This window comes from Artibeus jamaicensis, unplaced genomic scaffold (assembly GCF_021234435.1).
Source record: "Artibeus jamaicensis isolate MK-2021 breed Jamaican fruit bat unplaced genomic scaffold, CSHL_Jam_final scaffold_804, whole genome shotgun sequence".
Lineage (NCBI taxonomy): Eukaryota > Metazoa > Chordata > Mammalia > Chiroptera > Phyllostomidae > Artibeus > Artibeus jamaicensis.
The window spans coordinates 2,260,363-2,280,049 of record NW_026522055.1 but is presented as its reverse complement, the minus strand read 5'-3'; the positions used below and the strand labels follow the sequence as shown (position 1 = coordinate 2,280,049).

At 53.3% G+C, this 19,687-nt stretch overlaps 4 protein-coding genes across 6 annotated transcripts; all 4 read left to right on the top strand.

Moving 5' to 3' along the window:
* The first annotated feature begins 3,726 nt into the window (after nucleotides 1-3,726).
* CUNH19orf84 (chromosome unknown C19orf84 homolog) lies at nucleotides 3,727-5,177 on the top strand. The gene is made up of 2 exons (XM_037151503.2): nucleotides 3,727-3,761; nucleotides 4,664-5,177. The coding sequence occupies exons 1-2, from the start codon at nucleotides 3,727-3,729 to the stop codon at nucleotides 5,175-5,177; spliced, it is 549 nt and encodes a 182-aa protein (XP_037007398.2).
* An 833-nt stretch (nucleotides 5,178-6,010) lies between these two features.
* Nucleotides 6,011-10,726, top strand: LIM2 (lens intrinsic membrane protein 2). The gene is made up of 5 exons (XM_037151523.2): nucleotides 6,011-6,103; nucleotides 6,472-6,652; nucleotides 8,469-8,618; nucleotides 10,063-10,197; nucleotides 10,361-10,726. Exons 2-5 carry the CDS (start codon nucleotides 6,478-6,480, stop codon nucleotides 10,420-10,422), a joined length of 522 nt encoding a protein of 173 aa, XP_037007418.1. The 5' UTR covers nucleotides 6,011-6,103; nucleotides 6,472-6,477; the 3' UTR covers nucleotides 10,423-10,726.
* A 4,230-nt stretch (nucleotides 10,727-14,956) lies between these two features.
* Nucleotides 14,957-16,201, top strand: NKG7 (natural killer cell granule protein 7). Its single transcript, XM_037151522.2, has 4 exons — nucleotides 14,957-15,460; nucleotides 15,549-15,695; nucleotides 15,780-15,914; nucleotides 16,002-16,201. The coding sequence occupies exons 1-4, from the start codon at nucleotides 15,304-15,306 to the stop codon at nucleotides 16,058-16,060; spliced, it is 498 nt and encodes a 165-aa protein (XP_037007417.2). The 5' UTR covers nucleotides 14,957-15,303; the 3' UTR covers nucleotides 16,061-16,201.
* A 2,038-nt stretch (nucleotides 16,202-18,239) lies between these two features.
* On the top strand, nucleotides 18,240-19,651 carry CLDND2 (claudin domain containing 2). 3 transcript variants are annotated; one of them, XM_037151508.2, is made up of 4 exons: nucleotides 18,240-18,471; nucleotides 18,782-18,919; nucleotides 19,169-19,288; nucleotides 19,540-19,651. In XM_037151508.2, exons 1-4 carry the CDS (start codon nucleotides 18,303-18,305, stop codon nucleotides 19,611-19,613), a joined length of 501 nt encoding a protein of 166 aa, XP_037007403.2. In that variant the 5' UTR covers nucleotides 18,240-18,302; the 3' UTR covers nucleotides 19,614-19,651. The 3 variants fall into 3 exon arrangements, 1 of the variants encoding a protein (XP_037007403.2); XR_005083371.2 differs by lacking the exons at nucleotides 18,240-18,471; nucleotides 18,782-18,919 and having other exon boundaries at nucleotides 19,154-19,288; nucleotides 19,432-19,651; XR_005083372.2 differs by lacking the exons at nucleotides 18,240-18,471; nucleotides 18,782-18,919 and having other exon boundaries at nucleotides 19,154-19,288; nucleotides 19,395-19,651.
* Nucleotides 19,652-19,687: the final 36 nt, after the last annotated feature.

Sequence of the window (19,687 nt, the reverse complement as noted above, 5' to 3'; positions counted from 1 at the left end):
CGGAAGCTTCACATCTTGGTCACTTTTCAGAACCTGGCTTTTCATTTTGAAATCTAAGTAAAAGGCGTTTCTTTAGAGGCGCAAGACCCTGCCTCGTCTCTCCTAGCTTGGGAGGGAACCCTAAAGCGGCAGGTACGTGGTCCGTGAAGAAATCAGACCGTGATCGCGGGGAAACCTAACAAAACCAAACCAGGAGCAGAACCCTTACACCAGAATTGAGCAGTGAGCGCTCATAGTGCCTAAGCAGCATGCTAGGTCACGCGCTGGTAAATGCAAGGATTCAAACCGTTACAAGCCCTGGCTATACATAAGCTCCAAACTTATAATTGGGAGACCCAGGTCCTAATCATAGCCTCCAGCAAAGGAAAGCCTGCCTTCTTGATAAAACTTTTTTTTTTTTTAATCAGGAAGGGATCACCTCCTCTAAAAACACCTCCCCGACCTCATCCTCCACTCTTCGCCAGCAGGCAACACTGTTTTCCTTGCTTAGGACTCTGAGTGCTCCTGTTCCTCCCTGTGTCCCTGGTCTGATCACCCTGAGTGTTACGGTTTTGCATCATTTTGGTGTCACCGGCATCATCCAGCCAAGGGCCTGGATTCGAGAGAACTCAGGAAGTGAAAGCTGGTGTTTCGGATTTTTTCATCCCCATAATGGGATGTTGTGAACCTGTTGTAAGAAGGTCCGTGTTCAAAGAGATTGTACAGGCTGAAGACTTTGCCTCATTGATTCCCTATTAACCACACCAGCAGGTCTGCAGCAAATCCTGATAGTTCTTCCTCCAAAATACTGACAGTTGACTCTGGAGTGTTAGGGGTGCTGACCTCTGTGCAGTCGGGTTTTCTCGGATGTAACTTTTGACTCCCCCAAAACTTAACTACTTCAACCTACTGTTGACTGGAAGTCTTAAGGAAAACATTAACAGACAATTAGCACATTTTGTAAGTGCTATGTATTACATACTGTATTTTTACAATAAAGGAGGCTAAAGAAAATGTTATTTTCAGACGGGAGAGGTAATATATTTACAGTACTGTATGTATTTATTGAAAAACATCTGCATATAAGTGGACCAGCACAGTTCAAACCCATGTAGTTCAGGGGTCACCTGTGCATGTCAAACTCATTCCCATCTTTCCATCTCCACCACCTCAGTGTCACTGCCACCCCTTGCTGGACCATAGCAACTTCCTCCCAGAGCTTTCACGCATCTACACTTGCTTTGCATTACAATCCGTTCTCCAAAGTGCAGACACAGTGCTCTTCCGAAACCGCAAATCAAACCATGTCACACATGATTTTGAACATGTCAAATGTTCAAAATCATCTTAGTATTCTAGGAGTTAAAAATATAAATATCCAAAGTCTTTAGTGTGGCTGACAGGTCCTTTGCACTCTGGCTTCTACTTTCGTCTCCATTAAAAGCACAGACCCTGGAGCTGGGTGGCCCCAGGTTCAAATCTCTGTCGTGCCACTTACTAGCTCTGTGACTCTAGGCAACTTAACCTCCCCAAGGCATAGTTTGATCCTCTCTGAAATGAGAATTTAATGAGTTAGAAGTATTAATTGAAGTAAATCTCTATTTTATAAAATAGCTATTAGTATTCCTCAAACCTGACAAGATTGTGGGGATAAAAAGGAAAGATAAACTGCCTCTAACCAGAGAATACGAAGGAGAAGTGATGACTAAATGGCATCCTGCATTTCATTCTAGAACAGAAAAAAAAAAAAGGCATCAGTGTAAGAATTAGTTAATATCATGTTGGTTTCTTGTGACAAATGCACAACAATCTAAGAGGCTAACATTAGGGAAGCTATGTGGGGAGTATATGGGAACTCTGTATTATCTATTTTTTCCAAGTTTAAATAAATATTTTATTAGAATATGCTTGGATTTGACAGTTTTTTAAGGTGTTACAACTATGAACATTTTTTATTTTATTTTTTAAGATTTTATTTATTTATCTTTAGAGGGGAAGGGAAGGAGAGAGGGAGAGAAACATCAATGTATGGTTGCCTCTCATGCGTCCCCTGCTGGGAACTGGCCTGCAGCCCAGGCATGTGCTGTGACTGGGAATTGAACCTCGGTTGTTTGGTTCACAGGCCTGCGCTTAATCCACTGAGCTACACCAGCCAGGGCCAACTATGAGCACTTTTTAAATGTAGTAAAATATCTTCTTCTGGTTTTATTAAGTTTATTGGAGTGATGTTGGTTAATTGTATTAGTTTTATAAAACTTCTGTACATATAAAAATATTCCAAAACTATTTATTTATTTTTATCCTCACCCGAGGACATATTCCCATTGATTTTTAGAGACAGAGAAGGAGAGAGGGAAAGAGAGGGACATAATGTGAGAAAGAAACATCAGTTTGTTGCCTACTTTATGTGCCCCAACTAGGGATCAAACCCCACTACCTAGGTATGTGCCCTGACCAGGAATCAAACCGGCAACCCTGGGGTGCACTGGATGGTGATGCTCCAGCCAATTGAGCCACAAGGCCAGGGCAAACATTTTTTAAAGCTTTTATTTATTTAATTTTAGAGAGAGGGGAAGGGAAAAAGAGAGGGAGCGATACATCAATATGTGGTTGCCTGTCATGTGTCCCCAGCTGGGGACCTGGCCAGCAACCCAGGCACATGCTCTGCCCAGGAATCAAAACAGTGACCCCTTGGTTCACAGGCGGGTACTCAATCCACTAAGCCACACCAGCCAGGGCCAAGCAATTTTTTTTTTAATCAACCAATACCTCCTCATATCCCTCATTTCTGCCTAGTCCCTCAAACACGATGCTTATTGCACCCTCAAGCCTTTGTATTTGCTGTTCCCTCCACTGAAAATACTCAAGTCCCAGGCCTTCTGGTGCCTCCCCAACCATCTTATCTAAAATAACTGCTTCCGGTGCCTCTGTGTCCCCTTGCCCCGACTTTACACCTTCGCAGTACTTATAGGAAATGTGTGGTTTGTGTATTGTCTGTTTCTTTCAACACCTGTGGGGGTAGGAGCTGCATCTAGTTTATCCCGCGTTACATCCCCAGCACCCCGCCTAGCACAGAGCAGGCACTGGGAACTTCTTGAGTGAATGGGCAGAAGAATGACTATTGTTTCTCAATAAAATGCTACCATGACTACCAGCAAAAATGAGTAACTCATTTTTGTGGACACTAATTATAGTTCAGATTCTGTGTTGACTACGTTCCATACGTGGTACCCTTTAAACTTCCCAAGAACCTGGAAGGTAATATAAGCCCCATTTCTCAGATGGGAAAACTGAAACATAGAGATGAGAAGGACTTAAGGATGCAAATGAAGTCCAAAGACAAAGCCTAGAATGGAATCCAGCTCCTAAAACTCCCCGCCCGTCTACTAACTCCTCTAGTGTGGGGAGGGTCCAGACCTCCAAATTTCCGTCTAAATGTCCCTTTAATCCTAAGGAACACAAGAAGACCCCCAGAAAACAGGAATACAGATGGGAAGAAGTGAAGGTCTGGGAGCCTGCAATCCTGGGTTCAGGGAGACCAGGTCCGCCTCCTGAGCTGAGAGGGCCTGAGGAACAAGCTGTAAGGAACCCTCCCAGCCCTCCTTTCCAAAACTCCGTATGCCCTGCGGGCCACGCCCATTTCTGATACCGCCACGCCCACTTTCTTCCCAGACCCCTCCCGCCTCCTCCCGCTCTGGAAAAATCCAGGCGAAGGTGCTAGAACAGACTGGAGAGACCCTCGCAAAGATGGAGCAACAGAAGGAAGGGACAAGGCCAGAAGGGTGAGCAGCTCAAGATCTCGGAGGGGGAGGACGGAGCCCCAGAGAGCGGAGGGGGGTCGGAGCAAATCACAGAGAGTTGAACAGACCCAGAGAGAGAGTATCAGGGAAAAAAAAACTTGGGTAGCATCACATAGAAACAGCATCTTAAAGGAGCTTGGTGACAGAGTTGAGAAAGATACTTAGAACCAGGGAAAGGGCTACAAACAGATATTTGTAGAACAGATAAATTTCTAGAAAGAACCAGGAGCATAGAAAATGCCAGAAGTGGGCATAGGTCCTGAGTAATAATAAATGCCTGCACTTTAAAAAATTATTAATTTATTTTTAGAGAGAGAGGAGGGGAGGGAGGGAGGGAGAGGAAACATCAATGTGTGGTTGTTTCTTGTGCGCCCCCTACTGGGGACCTGGCTTGCAACTCAGGCATGTGCCCTACCCGGGAACCAAATCCTGAACCCTCTGGTTCGCGCAGGCTGGTACTCAGTCCATTGAGCCATACTTGCCAGAGTAGTGCCTGCACTTCTTGAATGGAGGCCCAGCCCTTTCACAGGCATCTTGGGAGCCACCCAAAGCCCCCCTTTTTTTTTTTTGGTGTGAAAAATTAATGTTACCAGTGGGAAAGCAATTCGGCCTGAGGCCCACCATGAGGGAGCGGGGCAGCCTGGAATTGAAGCTGAGTTCTGCCTGATGCTGAAGTTCTGGCAGAGCAGCCTGTCTCTCTGTAAAGAGGCATGAGGGGAAAAAGAGAGAGGGGGTGGGGGAGAAGGGATGAGGGCGTCGGAGGTGGACAGACGCCGAAGTCAGGATGGAGAGACGGATCCCAGCAGAGGCACAGAGGCAGCCAGGCTATGCTGGGACAGGTATGCAGATGGCGAGGCCACTGACCTGTCCTCTTGGCATTACAGGAACAATCTGTCCCTGCCATCACCTGGGACTGAGCCCTTCTCAACCCTGCCATCTTCTCTCCTGGGCACTCCAGATCCAGCCCACCTGGGGCTCCCCGAGAACGTGGCCTCTGTCACAGTCCCCATTCGCCTGGACGCCCTCTCCTACCTCCTGCACAGCGCCCTGCTGGGGGCCTATACCCTGCAGCAGTCCCTGCCCACCTGCCCCTGCCACCCGCAGGCTTGCGGCGCCCAGCCAGGCACCGCCAGGAGGCCATTCAGGGGGCGTGGGGGCTGGGATGTCCCTCGAAGACCAGGCTGGGGCTGGGGCCAGCAGCGTCGGGGACCTGGGAGGTCTGGGCAGCCAAAGAGGGTCTGGGCAGGGGACACTGAGGCTGGACCCAGAACCCCACCTGTGACGCCCTCATCACCACCAGCACCACCACCTACCCAGGATCAGAAGAAGGAAGCCCAAGGTCCGGAGCCACCACTGGCCACACCGCCTGCCACTGAGGACTGGGACACTGAATACTAGGGCCCTGAGGGCCCAGCACTGTGGAGTCCCAGAGGGCCACTCCGAGTCACCCAGAGGCTTTTCCTGGAGCCTAGGGTGACCTCGGCCTCGTCAGAGCTACCCCATTCCTCTCCTGCCCCTACACCAAGGCCTCAGCAGTGGGGACTGGGAGTGAAACCTAGACTTGGTTTAGGATCCCAGGCGGGAAAAAGCCTTGAACCTCACACCCAGTGCCTCTCTGTATCCCCAGCTATAGTGACAACCTTTGGCTCATTCTCAACCCAGGGGCTCCCGTTCTCCATCCCTGTGACCCCTTCCCATCCCCATCCTCGGTACCCTGTTCCCAGTCCCTCATCCCCAGCTACCTCATCCTCATTCCCCATCTACTTCAGGTCACCCCAACCCTCAGCCTTAACTTCACCCGAAACTCAGCCCCAAACCCAAAACATCTTCCTTCCTCTCCCAGCCCCAGCTGTGACATGCCCTGTGACCCCCACCCACGAAGAATCCTCCGGGCCCAATATACCCAGACACCACCCTGTTTCCTGCTTCTGGGGCTGAGGGGTCCTGGTTGAACAATAAATGGATGCCTGTCCCTCTGTCTTGTGTCTGTGTGTGTGCTTACCCAGCGCAGGCCCACTCAGTGGGGCGAGCAAGGCCTGTGAATGGGTGGCAGGGTCGTTGGGAGGGTCACGGACAGAGGCCAGAGGGTCCAGGGGCTGCGGGGAGGGAGTGCCCGGATCCCTGCCTCAGCGAATTCCATTTGGGGCCTCTGCCACGGTTGCAGTTCTCTCTGCTGGAAGCTGCTGGGCTGTGGGGTCATTGTGTGGGGAGGCTTAAGGGATTTGGGGGACCCGGGGAGCAGAGAGGCCAGCAACCTGGCTCGGCTCAGTCTGCACAGAGGGGCTGAGGCAGACGGAGGGCTCAGGACAGGCTCCGCCACTCAGGTAGGGACCAGGCATGGGACCCTCGGTGCCCTCCTCCCACAAGACCTAGACATCCAGTCCTCCAGCTCCTTCCTCTCCCCAGGGACCTGGGGGGATTCCAGCCCCTAATCCCCTCACACCTACGATGGAGAAGCCCAGGGGCCCGGCCTCCTTCTCCCCCAAGGACTTTGGTGTCCCAGTGCCCAGCCCACTTCCTGGCTTAGGACCTGGAAGTCCCCCAGGCCCCCCAGGCTCTTTCTTCCTCAGGACCCAGGGGTCTAGGTCCTCAGTTCATCCTCCCGCAGACCAAGGAGTCCAGGCCCCCCAGCCCCTCCTCCCTCAGACCCTGGGAATCCATCTCCTGATCCCATCTCTTCCCTTCCCCACAGGTCACCATGTACAGCTTCATGGGTGGCGGCCTCTTCTGTGCCTGGGTGGGGACTATCCTCCTGGTGGTGGCCACGGCGACAGACCACTGGATGCAGTACCGGCTGTCGGGGTCCTTTGCCCACCAGGGTTTATGGCGCTATTGCCTGGGCAACAAGTGCTACCTGCAGACGGAGAGCATCGGTGAGGGTCCTGGCGGGGTCTGGGGTCTGGGCTGCACCTCAGGGCAGAGCCTGTGGCTCAGAGAAGGACAGGGACCAACCCAAGGTCACGGAGCATGGAAGGGACAAAGCTGGGATTTCAGTTCTTCAGTGCAATTACAGAATGTGCTGATGGGGGGATTCAGTCGGGAGGGGTGGTACCTCTGCATAAAACAGAGGTCAGGTACAGCAGGCTGGGTCTGGGGTGGCCAGAACAGCGGTTTCTAGCTGTGCGTGAAGAACTGTGTTACCATGCTAAGTAAAGTAAGTCAGAAAAACATAACTACCATATATGATTTCGCTTAGGTGTGGAGTCTAAAGAACAAAATAAAGGAACCAGCAAAACAGAAACAGACTCACAGACCCAGAGGACAGACTGGTGGTCACCAGATGGGAGGGGAGGTTAGGGGACTGGGGGAGAAAGGTGACAGGATTGAGAAGTGCAGGTTGGTAGTTCCAGAACAGTCACAGGGATGGAAAGGACAGCATAGGAAATAGAGTAAATAATAATGTGATAACTATATATGGTTGCAGGTGGCGGCTTGAATGATCAGGGGATGAGTTCATAAATCGTATAATTGTCTACCAAGTATGTGGAACAGCTGAAACTAATATAAAATGATCTTGAATGTCAACTTTAATTGAGAAAAGAAACCTATGTTAGGTACTGGGGAACCCAGAAGCGAGATAGACCTTATATTTGCTAAGTACTGAATGAGGTTTTTTTGCTAATATTTTATTTATTTATTTGTTTATTTATTTATTTTAGAGAGAGGGGAAGGGAAGGAGAAAGAGTGGGAGAGAAACATCAATGTGTGGTTGCCTCTCATGCGCCCCCTACTGGGGACCTGGCCTGCAACCCAGGCATGTGCCCTGACTGGGAATCGAGCCAGTGACCCTTTGCTTCACAGGCCCATGCTCAATCCACTGAGCTACACCAGCCAGGGCTGAATGAGGTATTGTTTTATACTTGCTATGTACCAGGCTATATAATATATATAGGTATATGTGTATGTTACAATATATATTATCAATATGGGAGTGAGAATAGTAAGTACAGGGCTCTTGCAATGTATATTATGTATATGTATTGTGTAGTATGTAAATAATATATATTATGTAAATACTATGTCTCTATGTGGGATATAGTATATTACACAATACACATTTTATGAAAAGAGAATAACGACCCCCATGAGTGGCTTACCATCCACTCATTCAGCTGGTTGTTTATTGAGTAGCCGCCATGTGCCAGGTGCGAGGTGCTGGGAATGTAGCAAGACCTCTGCTCTCCCAGAGCTAAGAACTCACTGGGGAGAGACAGACACCAAAACAAGTTAAAAACAAATAAATGGAGCGTCTTCAGATACAGGCCAGTGAAATACAGCAATGGCAGAGAGGATAAAGAATGATGAGCAGCATGATATGGGAAATCCGCATCATTCATTCATTCACCCAACAGACATTTCTCCAAGGCCGTGTGAGCACCAAACCTATGCTGGGCATACCTCGAGGTAGAATCAACCCAGTCCCTGTTCTCGGGGAGCAATCGGGTTGCAGGGAAAGGCAGACACAGCCCAGTCACAGTGCAGAACAGGGGGCGAGGATGTTGCCCAGGAGTGAAGGGATGCTCCCTAGAGGAGGAGGTTGGAGGATGGACAGGTGAAGGGGAGGGCGCAGGTGAAGGAGAATCTGGGGAGGGATATAGAGCGGGGTCAGGCAAGACCGCCCTCAGAGGTGGCGCCCTTCGCCGCTGAGGGCGGAGGAGGCCTGGGAGTGACCGGGCGGCGCTCCCACAGCGTACTGGAATGCCACCCGGGCCTTCATGATCCTGTCCTCCCTGTGTGCCACCTCCGGCATCATCATGGGCATCCTGGCCTTCGCTCAGCAGCCCGCCTTCACCCGCCTCTCCCGACCCTTCTCGGCCGGCATCATGTTTTTCGCCTCCAGTGAGTGGACTTCCCCTACACTACTCGTCTTCCAAACCCCAATCCGTCCCCGCCCGGAAACCACACTCTGGTCCCAGACTCCTCACTCTCAACCCCGGCCCCGGCCTAATAATCCCAGCTCCAGGCCCAATACTGACTCTAAGGCTGTTTCCCATTCCACCTATTCCAACACTGCAGTTCAGTCTGGCACGACCACCCAGAGTTAGCGTCAGACGCCACAGGCAGAAGGGCCCGGTTTCCAAAAAGGCTGCCCCAACTTCAGCTGCAGGTGGGGTTCTCAAACCACTTGCACTTTAAAAAATATATATGTTTTATTTATTTATTTTCAGAGAGGGAAAGGGAGGGAGAAAGAGGAAACATCAGTCTGTGGTTCCCTCTCGGGCGCCCCCTACTGGGGACCTGGCCCACAACCCAGTCCAGTGCGAACCCTTTGGTTTGCAGTCCGGCGCTCAATCCACTGAGCCACACCAGCCAGGGCTCCGCTTGCACTTTTGACCAACTCGCTCCAAACTGGAGGGTTCCCAGGACCCACTCAGGTTGGAAAATTTATCACAACAGCTCACCAAACTCCAAAAAGCACTATACTTACAATTACAGTTTTATTATAAAGGATTGGCTCAAGACCAGCCACACAAACAGATTCAGAGGGAGAAGTCTGAAAGGGGCGTCGCCCTCCCAGCGCACCTGCTGTCCATCAACCCAGGACACTCCAGGGCGCTCAGCATCCAGAGCGTTTGCTGGAGCTTCGCCATTGAATCGCTGGCCACGTGATTGAACTCAATCTCTCCCCAAGTCCCCTCCCCAGAGGGGCCGGTATCAACCAGCTCAAAGTCTCCACTCTCTGTTTTGCTGTTTGATCTTTCTGCTGACCGGCTCCCTCTCCTGAGTCATCCCCCCTCAGTAATGGGTGTGATCTCAGTGGCTCAACAATAGCAAAGACACTCACAACCCAGGAAATCCCAATGGTTCAGAAGTCCATCTCCCAGGAACCAGAGACAAAGACCAGTCAGATTATTTTTGTTCTAATTTTTTTAAAAAAAGATGCTATTTATTTATTTTTAGAGAGAGGGAAAGGGAAGGAGAAAGGGAGGGAGAGAAACACCAATGTGCGATTGCCTCTGGAGCTCCCCCTAGTGGGGATGGGGCCCACAACCCAGGCATGTGCCCTGACCAGGAATCAAATTAGTGACCTTTTGGTTCACAGGTCAGTACTCAGTCCACTGAGCCACACCAGCCTGGGCTCAGATTCTTTATGACATACCACAACCATCCTTCATGCCCACACCAACCCCACTTCCTGTCCCTCTTTACTCCCACTTTCAACTCGATCCTGTCCTCACCCTTACCCCCATCCCCACCCACCCACCCCTTTCCACAATCTCACCCCCACCCCCATCTCCAAGCCCAGCCTCTTCGGGTTCCCACCCCCACCCTCTCTCCCCAGCCTTGTGCGTCCTGCTGGCCTTGGCCATTTACACTGGAGTCACCGTCAGCTTCCTCGGTCGCCGTTTTGGGGACTGGCGCTTTTCCTGGTCTTACATCCTGGGCTGGGTGGCCCTGCTCATGACCTTCTTTGCAGGTACCGGCGCTGGGGGGGGGGGGGACATGGTCTGGGGATGAGCGGGTGTCCCACACAGGCCCCTAGCACGCAGCCGGAAGGCAGACCCAGGCTCTGTGGACACCCAGGGAGAAAGGGGCGCTGAGGCTTGGGCGGGTCGTCCATCGGAACCTTCTCCCCACAGGAATTTTCTACATGTGTGCCTACCGGATGCATGAATGTCAGCGCCTGTCCACTTCCCGCTGAGCCCAGGTGTATCCACCAGCTTCATCGGGAAGTGAAACTGAGGACCCTGAGCGGGGAGGGGGGGCCCGGAGGGTCTTGGAGGCCTGAAATCCTGGTTCCTGGGGGGCATAAGGGGGCTCCATCCTGGACTCTGGGTGGGGCCGCCTGACTCCTGAGTCCTGCAGGGGAAGAAGGAAGAATGGAGCCTGGTGGGAGGGAGCTAAGGAGAACCAAGGCCCCACCCGCTAGGGTGGCTGTCTGAGAAATGGAGTATCTGTTAGAGCGATTTGGGGGGGAGTCTAATAATAAAATTGAAGTGAAACGACTCTAGTGTGACTCCCTGAGGCGCAGAGGGAGTGTGGTGGGTGGGGTTGGGAGGGGGAGTGTGTGATAGCAACCCCACCTGCTGGTGCCACCGGTGAGGGGACCGAGATGAGTCACTTCGCCCCGCAGAGACCAAGTTCAACGTCTAGGAAACTTATGTGTAGGTCCAGTTCAGATGCCAGATCCCACGTGTGTGTTTCTCCCTCACACCACCCAGCGGGTAACTCAGTTCTGTCATTACCGACCTGGAGACAGCATCAGACCCCACAGGTTAAGGGCTCACTCTTACCATGCTGCCTCTGTGCCTTCAGATGGCAGCTGCTAGTCCAGGATGTCCCCTGAGTTCCTGGCCACCAGCTATAGATTGGAGGCTGCCACGACCCCCTCCTTGGGTTCCATTCATTTGCTAGAGTGGCTCATAGGACTCAGGAAAACATGTTACTTACTAGATTACCAGTTTTTGGTTTTGTTTTTTTATAAAATGATATAACTCAGGAATAGCCAGATGGGAGGGATGCATAGGGCCAGGTACGGGAAAGTGTGGGGAAGGGCCTGGAGCTTCTCATTCTCTCTGAAGTCACCCTTCTCCCCAAATCTTCAAGGGCTCACCACCCCTGAAGCTTCCTGAGAAGGTATCATTACATAAGTGTGATCGATTACGTCTCTGACCATTAGTGATTGAACTCAACCTCCAGCCCCTCTCTCCTCCCCAGAGGTCGGGGGCTGGGCCTGGAAGATCCAACCCTCCAACCCGATTGGCCCCACTGGCAAACATTCCCCAATCCCTACGTGGGGTACAAAAGTCGCCCCTTTCCATCGCTACACACACCTTTATGGCTTTCATGACTCGGGAAATTCCAGGGGCTTCAGGAGCTATTGCCATCAGAACTCAACCAAATATGCATTGCTTATTATAAATCACAACACCACAGTAGGATAATAGGATAAATAGAAATCTTGGTAAAAATAAAATAAATAAAATAAATAAAATAAAAACCAGCTTCCCTCCCCAGCTGCCCTGCCCCATCTCTAGTTGGGTCTCCCAACCTCCTCTCGCCTCCTAAGAAGCTCCTCCCACTGCAAACACAGGAACTCTGATGCTTTGCCTCCTTCACCTGCTTCTTCACACACACTATTCATGACCTTGACTTTCTCTTCATTCACTCCTTCATTACTTTATTCAACAAATTGATACCAGCTACCCTGAGAGTGACTGATGCCGATCATAAAATAGTAAGACTGTTTAACAGGCCAGTTCTAACAATGAGAACATTTACCACAGCCTATTCTAGTAATTGTTATACTAATAGAGGCTGACTCCCCGGAAATAATATTTATTGGGGCCTCCTCAAATAATAGTAATACTATGTTTATAGAGGCTTCTTCCAATAATAATGGCAATTGAGGCCTTCTCTAATTACACTTTACTGAAGCCTCTTTAAGTAGAAATATTTACTGAGGCTTATTCCAGAAATTATATTTATAGGGGCTTGCTCTGGTAAGCATGATGTCATGACCGCAAACTCGTATCTCCAACTTCTTACTCAACATTTCCCCTCGCAGAGAAGAGGCATCTTGTGCCTCACAGATCTGACTCTGAGTTTCTAGTCTCTCTCACACCCCACACCGGTTCTGCCCATGGTCTCCCCCATCTCAGTAAATGACAATTCCCATTTTTTACCCAGTCGCTCAAGTCACAAACGTGGGTATCATCCTCCCCTGTTTTCTCTCTGTTACATCCCACATCTAATTTGTCAGCCAGTAGTGTCGGCTCTCCTTTAAAAAAATGTGTTTGCAGTTCGACTCTGTCCTGCTTAACCAGTTTCCACCCTCATCTATCACCTGGTTTCATTGACGCACCCTCCTAAACGGCTCAGCCCTTACCCTCCACCCCCTGCAGTCTTACAGTTCATTCTCCATGCAGCATCTGGAGGAGAATTTAGTAAAATCACGTCCCTCCTGCTCAAAGCCCTCCAGTGGCTCTGATCTCAGGTGAAAAGCTCAAGTCTATCAAGGCCACACAAAACGCCATGTGTTCTGGCCCCCAGTAACTCTCTGACTGAATCCCCCCACGCTCACTGAAGCTCAGGGGTCTTCAAGACCACCCCAGAATCCAATGAGCTGCTGGAAGGACTCACAGGGCTCAAGAAAACTGTTGTGCTCACAGTTCATGGTGCAGTTTTACATCAGCACAGGCAGAAGCCTCCCCGGGCAGCATCCCAGCAGGACCAGGTACCAGCTCCCAGTTGTCTCTCCCAGAGGAGTCCCAGCAGTAGCACTTACTTCTAATGCTGTGTAACGACACCAAGCACTGCCAACAGGGGAAGCTCACCCAAACTCTGGTGTCCAGGCTTTTCATGGGACGTCTGTTTTGTGAGCAGGGAGCACCCACCAGGCTGAACTTAGTTATTCAGTTTCCAGCCTGTCCAGGAAACTATGTATAGCACACCCCTCTCCATAAGCCACGTTCGTAGCCTAAACTACCTGGTATGGGTCTAGGACTCCGGGGAAACAGAGACATTTATCAGGCAGGACATTCCAAGAGTTCAGAGGTTCCCTCTCAGGACCAGGCAAGATCCACTTTTCTTTGGTCAATGGGCAGGGGTGAGACTTAAGGAGATGAGAAACAGGGTTAAAGCCTTGAACCTGGAAGTGGGATGAAGAGGAAATGGGGCGGAGTTGAGACTGGATGCGTAGGGTTTGGGGAGAAGCATGAAGAAGGAGGTGGGTATAGGACTGGGGCTGGAGTTGGGATTAAAAATGATCTGGTGTCATGGTGGGGATGAGGTTAGGGTTAAGTTTCAGAATGAGTTTGGGGTTGGGGTTGGGTTTGTCAGTAAGAATGAGGTTAGGCCCTGGCTGGTGTGGCTCAGTGGATTGAGGGTGGTCTGCGAACCAAAGGGTTGCAGTTCAATTCCCAGTCAGGGCACAGGCCTAGGTTGCAGGCCAGCTCCCCAGTAGGGGGCACTCAGTAGGCAACACACACTGATGTATCTCTCCCTTTCTTTCTCCCTCCCTTCCCCTCTCTCTAAAAATAAAAAAAATTTTAAAGAATGAAGTTAGGTTGGGGGATAGGGATGGTGCTAAATTAGGGATTGGAGCTGGGATTCAGGGATGGGTTGTGTTTGAGGTGGGGTGAGATTGAGTTGAGAGATAGGTTTGGAAATTAGAATGGGGTTAGGCTGGGAATCGGGATGGGGTGGAGGATGTGGTTGAGTCTGGGATGGGGTCAAGATCACAGAAGGCTCAGTGCTCTCAATTTCCCCCTAACCACACGCCCACGGCCCAGACTTCCTGCAGCCTGTCCACCTGCTCCTCACCGGAGCCATGTCCACGGCCATTTTTGTGCTGGTGACCCTCCTGCTCATGACCTGGCTCCACCTCTGGGAGCCTGTCCTTGAGGTCATGTTCTCAGGAATGGCCGGTCACCTCACTGGTGAAGGTTTGGGCGGAGGACGGGGACTCTCCCATAAAGGAAGAGAACTGGCCTGCTGGGTCACTGGTTCTGCCTTCTCCGGCCGTCCTGGGACTTCTGGCTCAGTTTGTCTTCACAACAGGGGTCTTCTTCAGGGCCATTCCACGTTCACAGGGGTCAAGTTTGCCTGAGCCTTCTGCCAGGGCTGTGGCACTTACACCTGCTCACAGGCGAGGCGCTGCCCAGGACCTGATGCCGGTGTGGGAGGAAGAAGCCCCCCCGCCAGCTACCATGGTCCTGGTGATAGAGCCAGCCGTGCTCAGAGCAGAGCTGTCCATGAGCTCATTTGTAGATGAGGATGTGGGCAAGTCTTCCCCTCCACAAGACTTTTAGAATTGTGATTCTCCACCTTAAGTATAAGCTCCATGCAGGGCTTCAGTAGTCTGAGCCTGCACCACCGGCCCACCCACCCCTTCCTCCCTCAGGACCTGGTGTCCATGCCTGCAGGTCATGTCTCCTTCAGCCCCAGGCACCATGGCCGCCAGCCCCCTCCTTTTGTGGGGACCCTAGAGCAAGGGCCTCGCTCTCCCAGACCGGAAGGTTGCAACACCCACAAGAAAACATAACGCATCCCCAACTGCCCCTTCTGGCCACATCCCTCCTCACACTTAATTTACACCCTGGCCTCATTTGCCACCCCCACTTCTGAGCTCTGAAGCCTCTCTCTGTCATCTCTTCCGGGAAGCCCCCCTTGGGTGTTGAGGGCTGGGGGGGGGGCGGGGAGAGGTACAGAACCTGAGATAGAGAGGCATGTTCTGAACCACCAACCAAACCACGGATGATGATGACACCCTTCCCCTCACACAACCAGGACCTCAGGAAGGGGAGAAGTTATCAGTACATCCGAGGAAGGGAGGGTGTGTGACTGAGTGGTTGCCGGGAACTGAAAAGGTGAAACAGAACCAGCCTGCTCACCAGGAGCAAGGGCTCCTCCAGTTGCTTGTATTGCTTGCTGGCTGCTTCCTCTTCTTCCATTTTTTTTTTTTTTTAGCAGCTCAGAGGCCGCAGGAGTCAGGGGGCACAGCCTCTTCTCCGAGAGACCCAGGAGGCCGGACCACCAGCTTCCTCATTCCTCAGGACCCAGATACCCAGTGCTCACCCCCATGGAGCCCTGTCGGTCCCTGGCCCTGCTGGCTGGCTCCTTGGCCCTGACATCTGTCCTCGTTGCTATGAGCACAGATTTCTGGTTTGTGGCCAAGGGGCCCCACTATTCATCTCACTCTGGCCTCTGGCCAAAGGGGGATCAGCACTCCGTAGCAGGTAAGGGGGAGTGGTTTCTCTTGTCTGGGGGTTAGGGGAGAAGAAGAGCCAGCGGGAGCAGGCCCTCAGCGGTCCCCTGTCTGAGCAGGCTACATCCGTGCGACACAGACCTTCAGCATCCTGGCTGCCCTGTGCGGCCTGGTATCCGTGGTCTTCCTGGTCCTGTCCTGCATCCCCTCGCTGTCTGCCCCGGGCCGCGGCCCCCTGGTCTCTTGCATTACAACCTTCACTGCAGGTGAGGACTCTGGGCTGCCCGTGGGCATTGGGGACTGCGAGTTCCCCCAGAGCGGCTGAGCGGTCTTCTTGTCTCTTGTCCCAGCCCTCTCCATGTTGGTGGCCATGGCGGTCTATACCAGTGAGCGGTGGAACCAACCTGCGAACCCCCAGGTCCAGTCCTTGTTCGGCTGGTCCTTCTACGTGGGCTGGATCTCGGTTCCCCTTTTTCTCACTACAGGTAACTGTTGCCCCAGGAGGTCGGGAGGGCCTGCTGGGGGCTCTGAGGGAGCAGGGTGGGGGCAAATGCTAACCTCTGCCATTCCAGGTGGCCTGAGTCTGGCTGCCCACTGCCAGGTCCCCCGGCCGGGCTACGACACCCTGTGAGCTGCAGGTGAAGACAGTGGGTCTGAAGGCAACGTCAGGAACGACAGGGCCCCCTGGCCCTCCCTCGGCCCTCTCCCCAGCCCTTCCATAGCCCCTTGGTTTGTGTCTTCATTCATTCAAAAAATAGATGGCTGGAATCTGGTTGTTCTGAGATTCATTCACTCATGACACAAGCCAATGGCATGTTAGCTCCATGATGGGTGACAGTGGGCACCCAGGAGTCAGAAACCTCCATTTGTTTTCAGGGGACTCCCGCCCAGGGTGGACTTGGTCAGTGCCCTATATTCTCTGTCCCCTTCTCCGGACCTGGTTTTTCTCCTTTCTCCCACTTCTGCTTCCATCTCTCTGCGTTGTCCTCCTCTCTCTTTTCTTTCCTGTGCCTTTCATGCTTTAGAGCTTTCCTTCTCACTCCCTCTTTGTCCCTCACCTGTGCTCTAGTTCGCCTTGCTCATTCAGTCAAGGGAGTGAATTAATACTCCCTCCTGCTGGCTTTTCCCAAGCGCATCCTTTTTGCTGGACTTCACAGAGCTGCAAGTCCAGTGAGGGGGGGCGTGGGACAACAGGTGGTCGTGTCGTGGAGGAAAGCAGACGTGAGCTTTCTGGGGAAGAGGGTTTTTTTTTTATCGTATTTATTTATTTTCAGAGAGGGGAAGGGAGGAAGAGAGGGAGAGAAACATCAATGTGTGGTTGCCTCTCGTGTGCGCGTCCCCCCCCACTGGGGACCTGGCCTGCAACCCAGGCATGTGCCTTGACTGGGAATCAAACCAGTGACCCTTAGGTTCACAGGCCGGCACTCAAACCACTGAGCCACACCAGCCAGGGCTGTTTAGGGACTTCTTAAGGGCCAAGGGAAGGTAATCCAAGCAGAAGAACTCCAAGGTGGAGGCATGAAAAGGCTGGAAGCGTACAGAGGGTAAACGGTGCTTTGTGGCCGGAATGTGCAATGTGGGGGTGGTTGGTTGCAAGAAAATGAGAATGGAGTGGTGGGTGGGAGCCAGGACCCCAAACACCACAACTGACTCTCTCCTGAGGGCATTAGGGGGGCCAGGATGCAAGCAGTGGAGGGACCGTGTCAGCTCCGGGGTCAGCAAGCCCTCCCTCTCTGGGGCACCGAAGAGGCTGAAAGGGAGAGAGGAGCTTGGGGATGCCACAGGTAAAACAGGAGTCAGTACAAGGCCTGACTGGGAACAGGGCATGAGGTGGACAGGAGGGGAGGAGCCAGAAATATTCAGGGAGCAGGAGAAACCAGACTTGGGGATCCAAGGGCTTTGTGGGGTGAGGGGCAGGAAGGCGCAAGGATAGTGCCCAGGGGTGGGACGGCGGGACTGTCCTTGTTTGGTGGGAGATGCTGAGCTCAGGTGGGAGGTGACTGCCTGCCAGGGGTCTGGGAGACAGCCAGGAGCAGGCGAGGACTCCGGTCTGAGGTTGGGAAGAGAGACCAGGGCTGGAGATGGAGTTTGCGATACTTTCAGAGCCTCGTGGTCCCTGGAACTGTGGGGGTGAGGAAACTCACCTGGGGGCAGGTACAGGATGCAGGGAGCAGGAGGGGCAGGAGCCCGTGTGGGCACCTGGGAAACTTAGTCAAAGCCAGGGATCAGGAGTCCTTATGGGGAAAAGGGCAGAGAGGTTTTCAGAAGGACATGGTCTACCATGTCATGGCTCTCAGGCTCCCCCCAGACCTGCCATTTGACTCTGAGCTGTCGCTTTGCTGGGAGAGATGCCTGTATATGTGTGTGTGGGGGGGGTATCTCTTTAAATGGCTGCTGGGAGAGGGGGTTCTGGAACTCCTGCTGCCTCACAGAGACTCACCCAGTCCCCCTTCCCCCACCCTTCTGAGTTCTGCCTCTAAGAAGCCCTGGGAGCTGGCTGTAAGTCACTTAGGTGGGTGTGTGGGGGTGGACAGTGGGGAGCACACCAGACAGGCCAAAAGGACATTCCACTGGGGAGATGGAGGTATCTGGAAGGCAGGGAGGTTCCTAAGCAGGGACTCCTGGGGCAGAGGGAGGCCTCAAAGTCTGCAGGCAGGGTTGCTGGGGGAGGGGGTTGCAATGGGAGGAGCTGAGGGGGCGCCTCCAGGTCCCCAGAAGTAGCGGCCCCAGGCAGGGGTGCTGAGATAGCCAGCTGTGATATGAAGGGACATGTGGGAGAGACTCTCAGAACCTGGAGAGGGGCCTGGGGGCAGGAGGGGTGGTGGCCCGTCATTCATGTGGGGGCCCCCCTCCCCCACAGCAGCCTCCCTGGCATGGGGGTGAAGCGGAGCCTTCAGAGCGGTGGCACCCTACTGGGTTTCTTGGCCAACATCCTCATGATTCTCTCCACTTCCACCAACTACTGGATCCGCTTCCCGGGGGGTCACAGCGGCCTGTGGCAGGATTGTAACGGTGGCATCTGCTCTAACATCCCCTGCCAGAGTGAGGCCCAGCCCATTCAGATGTCAGACCCCCACTACACAGACCCAGAACTGACCACAGCCGTCCCCCTCTCCTGACACAACAGCTGGGCACATCCTGCGGCGGGAGGGGGGCATTCAATCCCTTCCACGACGGTCTCAGATCCAGCTGCCCCTCCGTGAAAGAAGCCACCACGAACACGACAAAGCCCTCAGGACGACTTTCAAGTCCCTATCCAAACCCCTGACTCTGTGGCCAGCCGGTACCGGCTGGTGGGGGCGGTGGTCAGGTGCGGCGTCTGCGAGGGGCTGAGGCAGCCGGCTCTTCCCAGCCATGCTGGCGGTGACCGGGGCATGCATGGTGCTGGCGGCGGGCTCCAGCATCGTGGGCTTGATGATGGGGCTGCGGATTGTGTGTCACGAGAGCGACTCGCGGGGCCAGACTACGAGCGCTATCTTCTTCCTCTGCGGTGAGACTGCTGCAGGCCTCTGAACCGTGGGCAGGGGTCCACAGGAAGTGAGCCGAGGGGAGGGGCTGGTGACCCAGGAGGGTGGGCAGAGCAGGAAGGGGAGGGGTCAAGGGCGGGCCCGGGAAGGTGGGCGTGGCCCCATCGATCGGGATCGCCCATAAGGGGCGTGGTCTTTGGGTAGGCGGGGTCTGGGTGGGACCTAGGTGCAGCCCCTCCGGGCCTGCTTACCTAGCGGGTGGGCGGGGCCAGGCTTGCTGCTGCTGATCGCTTTGACAGGCTACACCGTAAAGAATGCGTGGAAAAGCGACGTCTTCTTCTCCTGGTCCTATTTTTCGGGGTGGCTGGCTTTACCGTTCTGTATTCTCGCCGGTAATGTGGACAGCGGGAAGAGGGTGGAGAAGCCTATGCAGGGGACCCTCCTCTCCCGCTGAGACTTCTCAGCCGCCCTTCCAGCAAACCCCATTTTGACCTCCAGGGGACCCCCCACCATACTCCACTCCTGACTTTCACAGACCCGGCAGAGACGCCTTGGAGCCCCAAACCCCAGGCCCTGGGGCCCTCCCGGTCACCCGTCCCAGGACCCACCGCCCTCCACCCGCCCTCCTCTCCCCTCCCGCCAGGCTTCTGCTTCCTGATGGCGGACATGATCGTGCAGAGTACAGAAGCCATCGGTGGGTTTCCTGTGTGCTTGTGACCGCAGCCTGCCTGGGGCAGAATAAAGGAACGGCTCAACCTCCGCCGCTCCGCCTGCCTTTCTGGGGAATGTGA

Coding starts and splice junctions, on each gene's coding strand:
- LIM2 (XM_037151523.2), top strand. CDS start 6,478: ATGTACAGCTTCATGGGTGGCGGCCTCTTCTGTGCCTGGGTGGGGACT. Junction 6,653..8,468: donor CCTGCAGACGGAGAGCATCG/GTGAGGGTCCTG, acceptor GCGCTCCCACAG/CGTACTGGAATGCCACCCGG. Junction 8,619..10,062: donor CATCATGTTTTTCGCCTCCA/GTGAGTGGACTT, acceptor CTCTCTCCCCAG/CCTTGTGCGTCCTGCTGGCC.
- CLDND2 (XM_037151508.2), top strand. CDS start 18,303: ATGGGGGTGAAGCGGAGCCTTCAGAGCGGTGGCACCCTACTGGGTTTC. Junction 18,472..18,781: donor CTCTAACATCCCCTGCCAGA/GTGAGGCCCAGC, acceptor GGCTCTTCCCAG/CCATGCTGGCGGTGACCGGG. Junction 18,920..19,168: donor CGCTATCTTCTTCCTCTGCG/GTGAGACTGCTG, acceptor GGGCGGGGCCAG/GCTTGCTGCTGCTGATCGCT.
- NKG7 (XM_037151522.2), top strand. CDS start 15,304: ATGGAGCCCTGTCGGTCCCTGGCCCTGCTGGCTGGCTCCTTGGCCCTG. Junction 15,461..15,548: donor GGATCAGCACTCCGTAGCAG/GTAAGGGGGAGT, acceptor CTGTCTGAGCAG/GCTACATCCGTGCGACACAG. Junction 15,696..15,779: donor CATTACAACCTTCACTGCAG/GTGAGGACTCTG, acceptor CTCTTGTCCCAG/CCCTCTCCATGTTGGTGGCC.
- CUNH19orf84 (XM_037151503.2), top strand. CDS start 3,727: ATGGAGCAACAGAAGGAAGGGACAAGGCCAGAAGG. Junction 3,762..4,663: donor GAAGGGACAAGGCCAGAAGG/GTGAGCAGCTCA, acceptor TTGGCATTACAG/GAACAATCTGTCCCTGCCAT.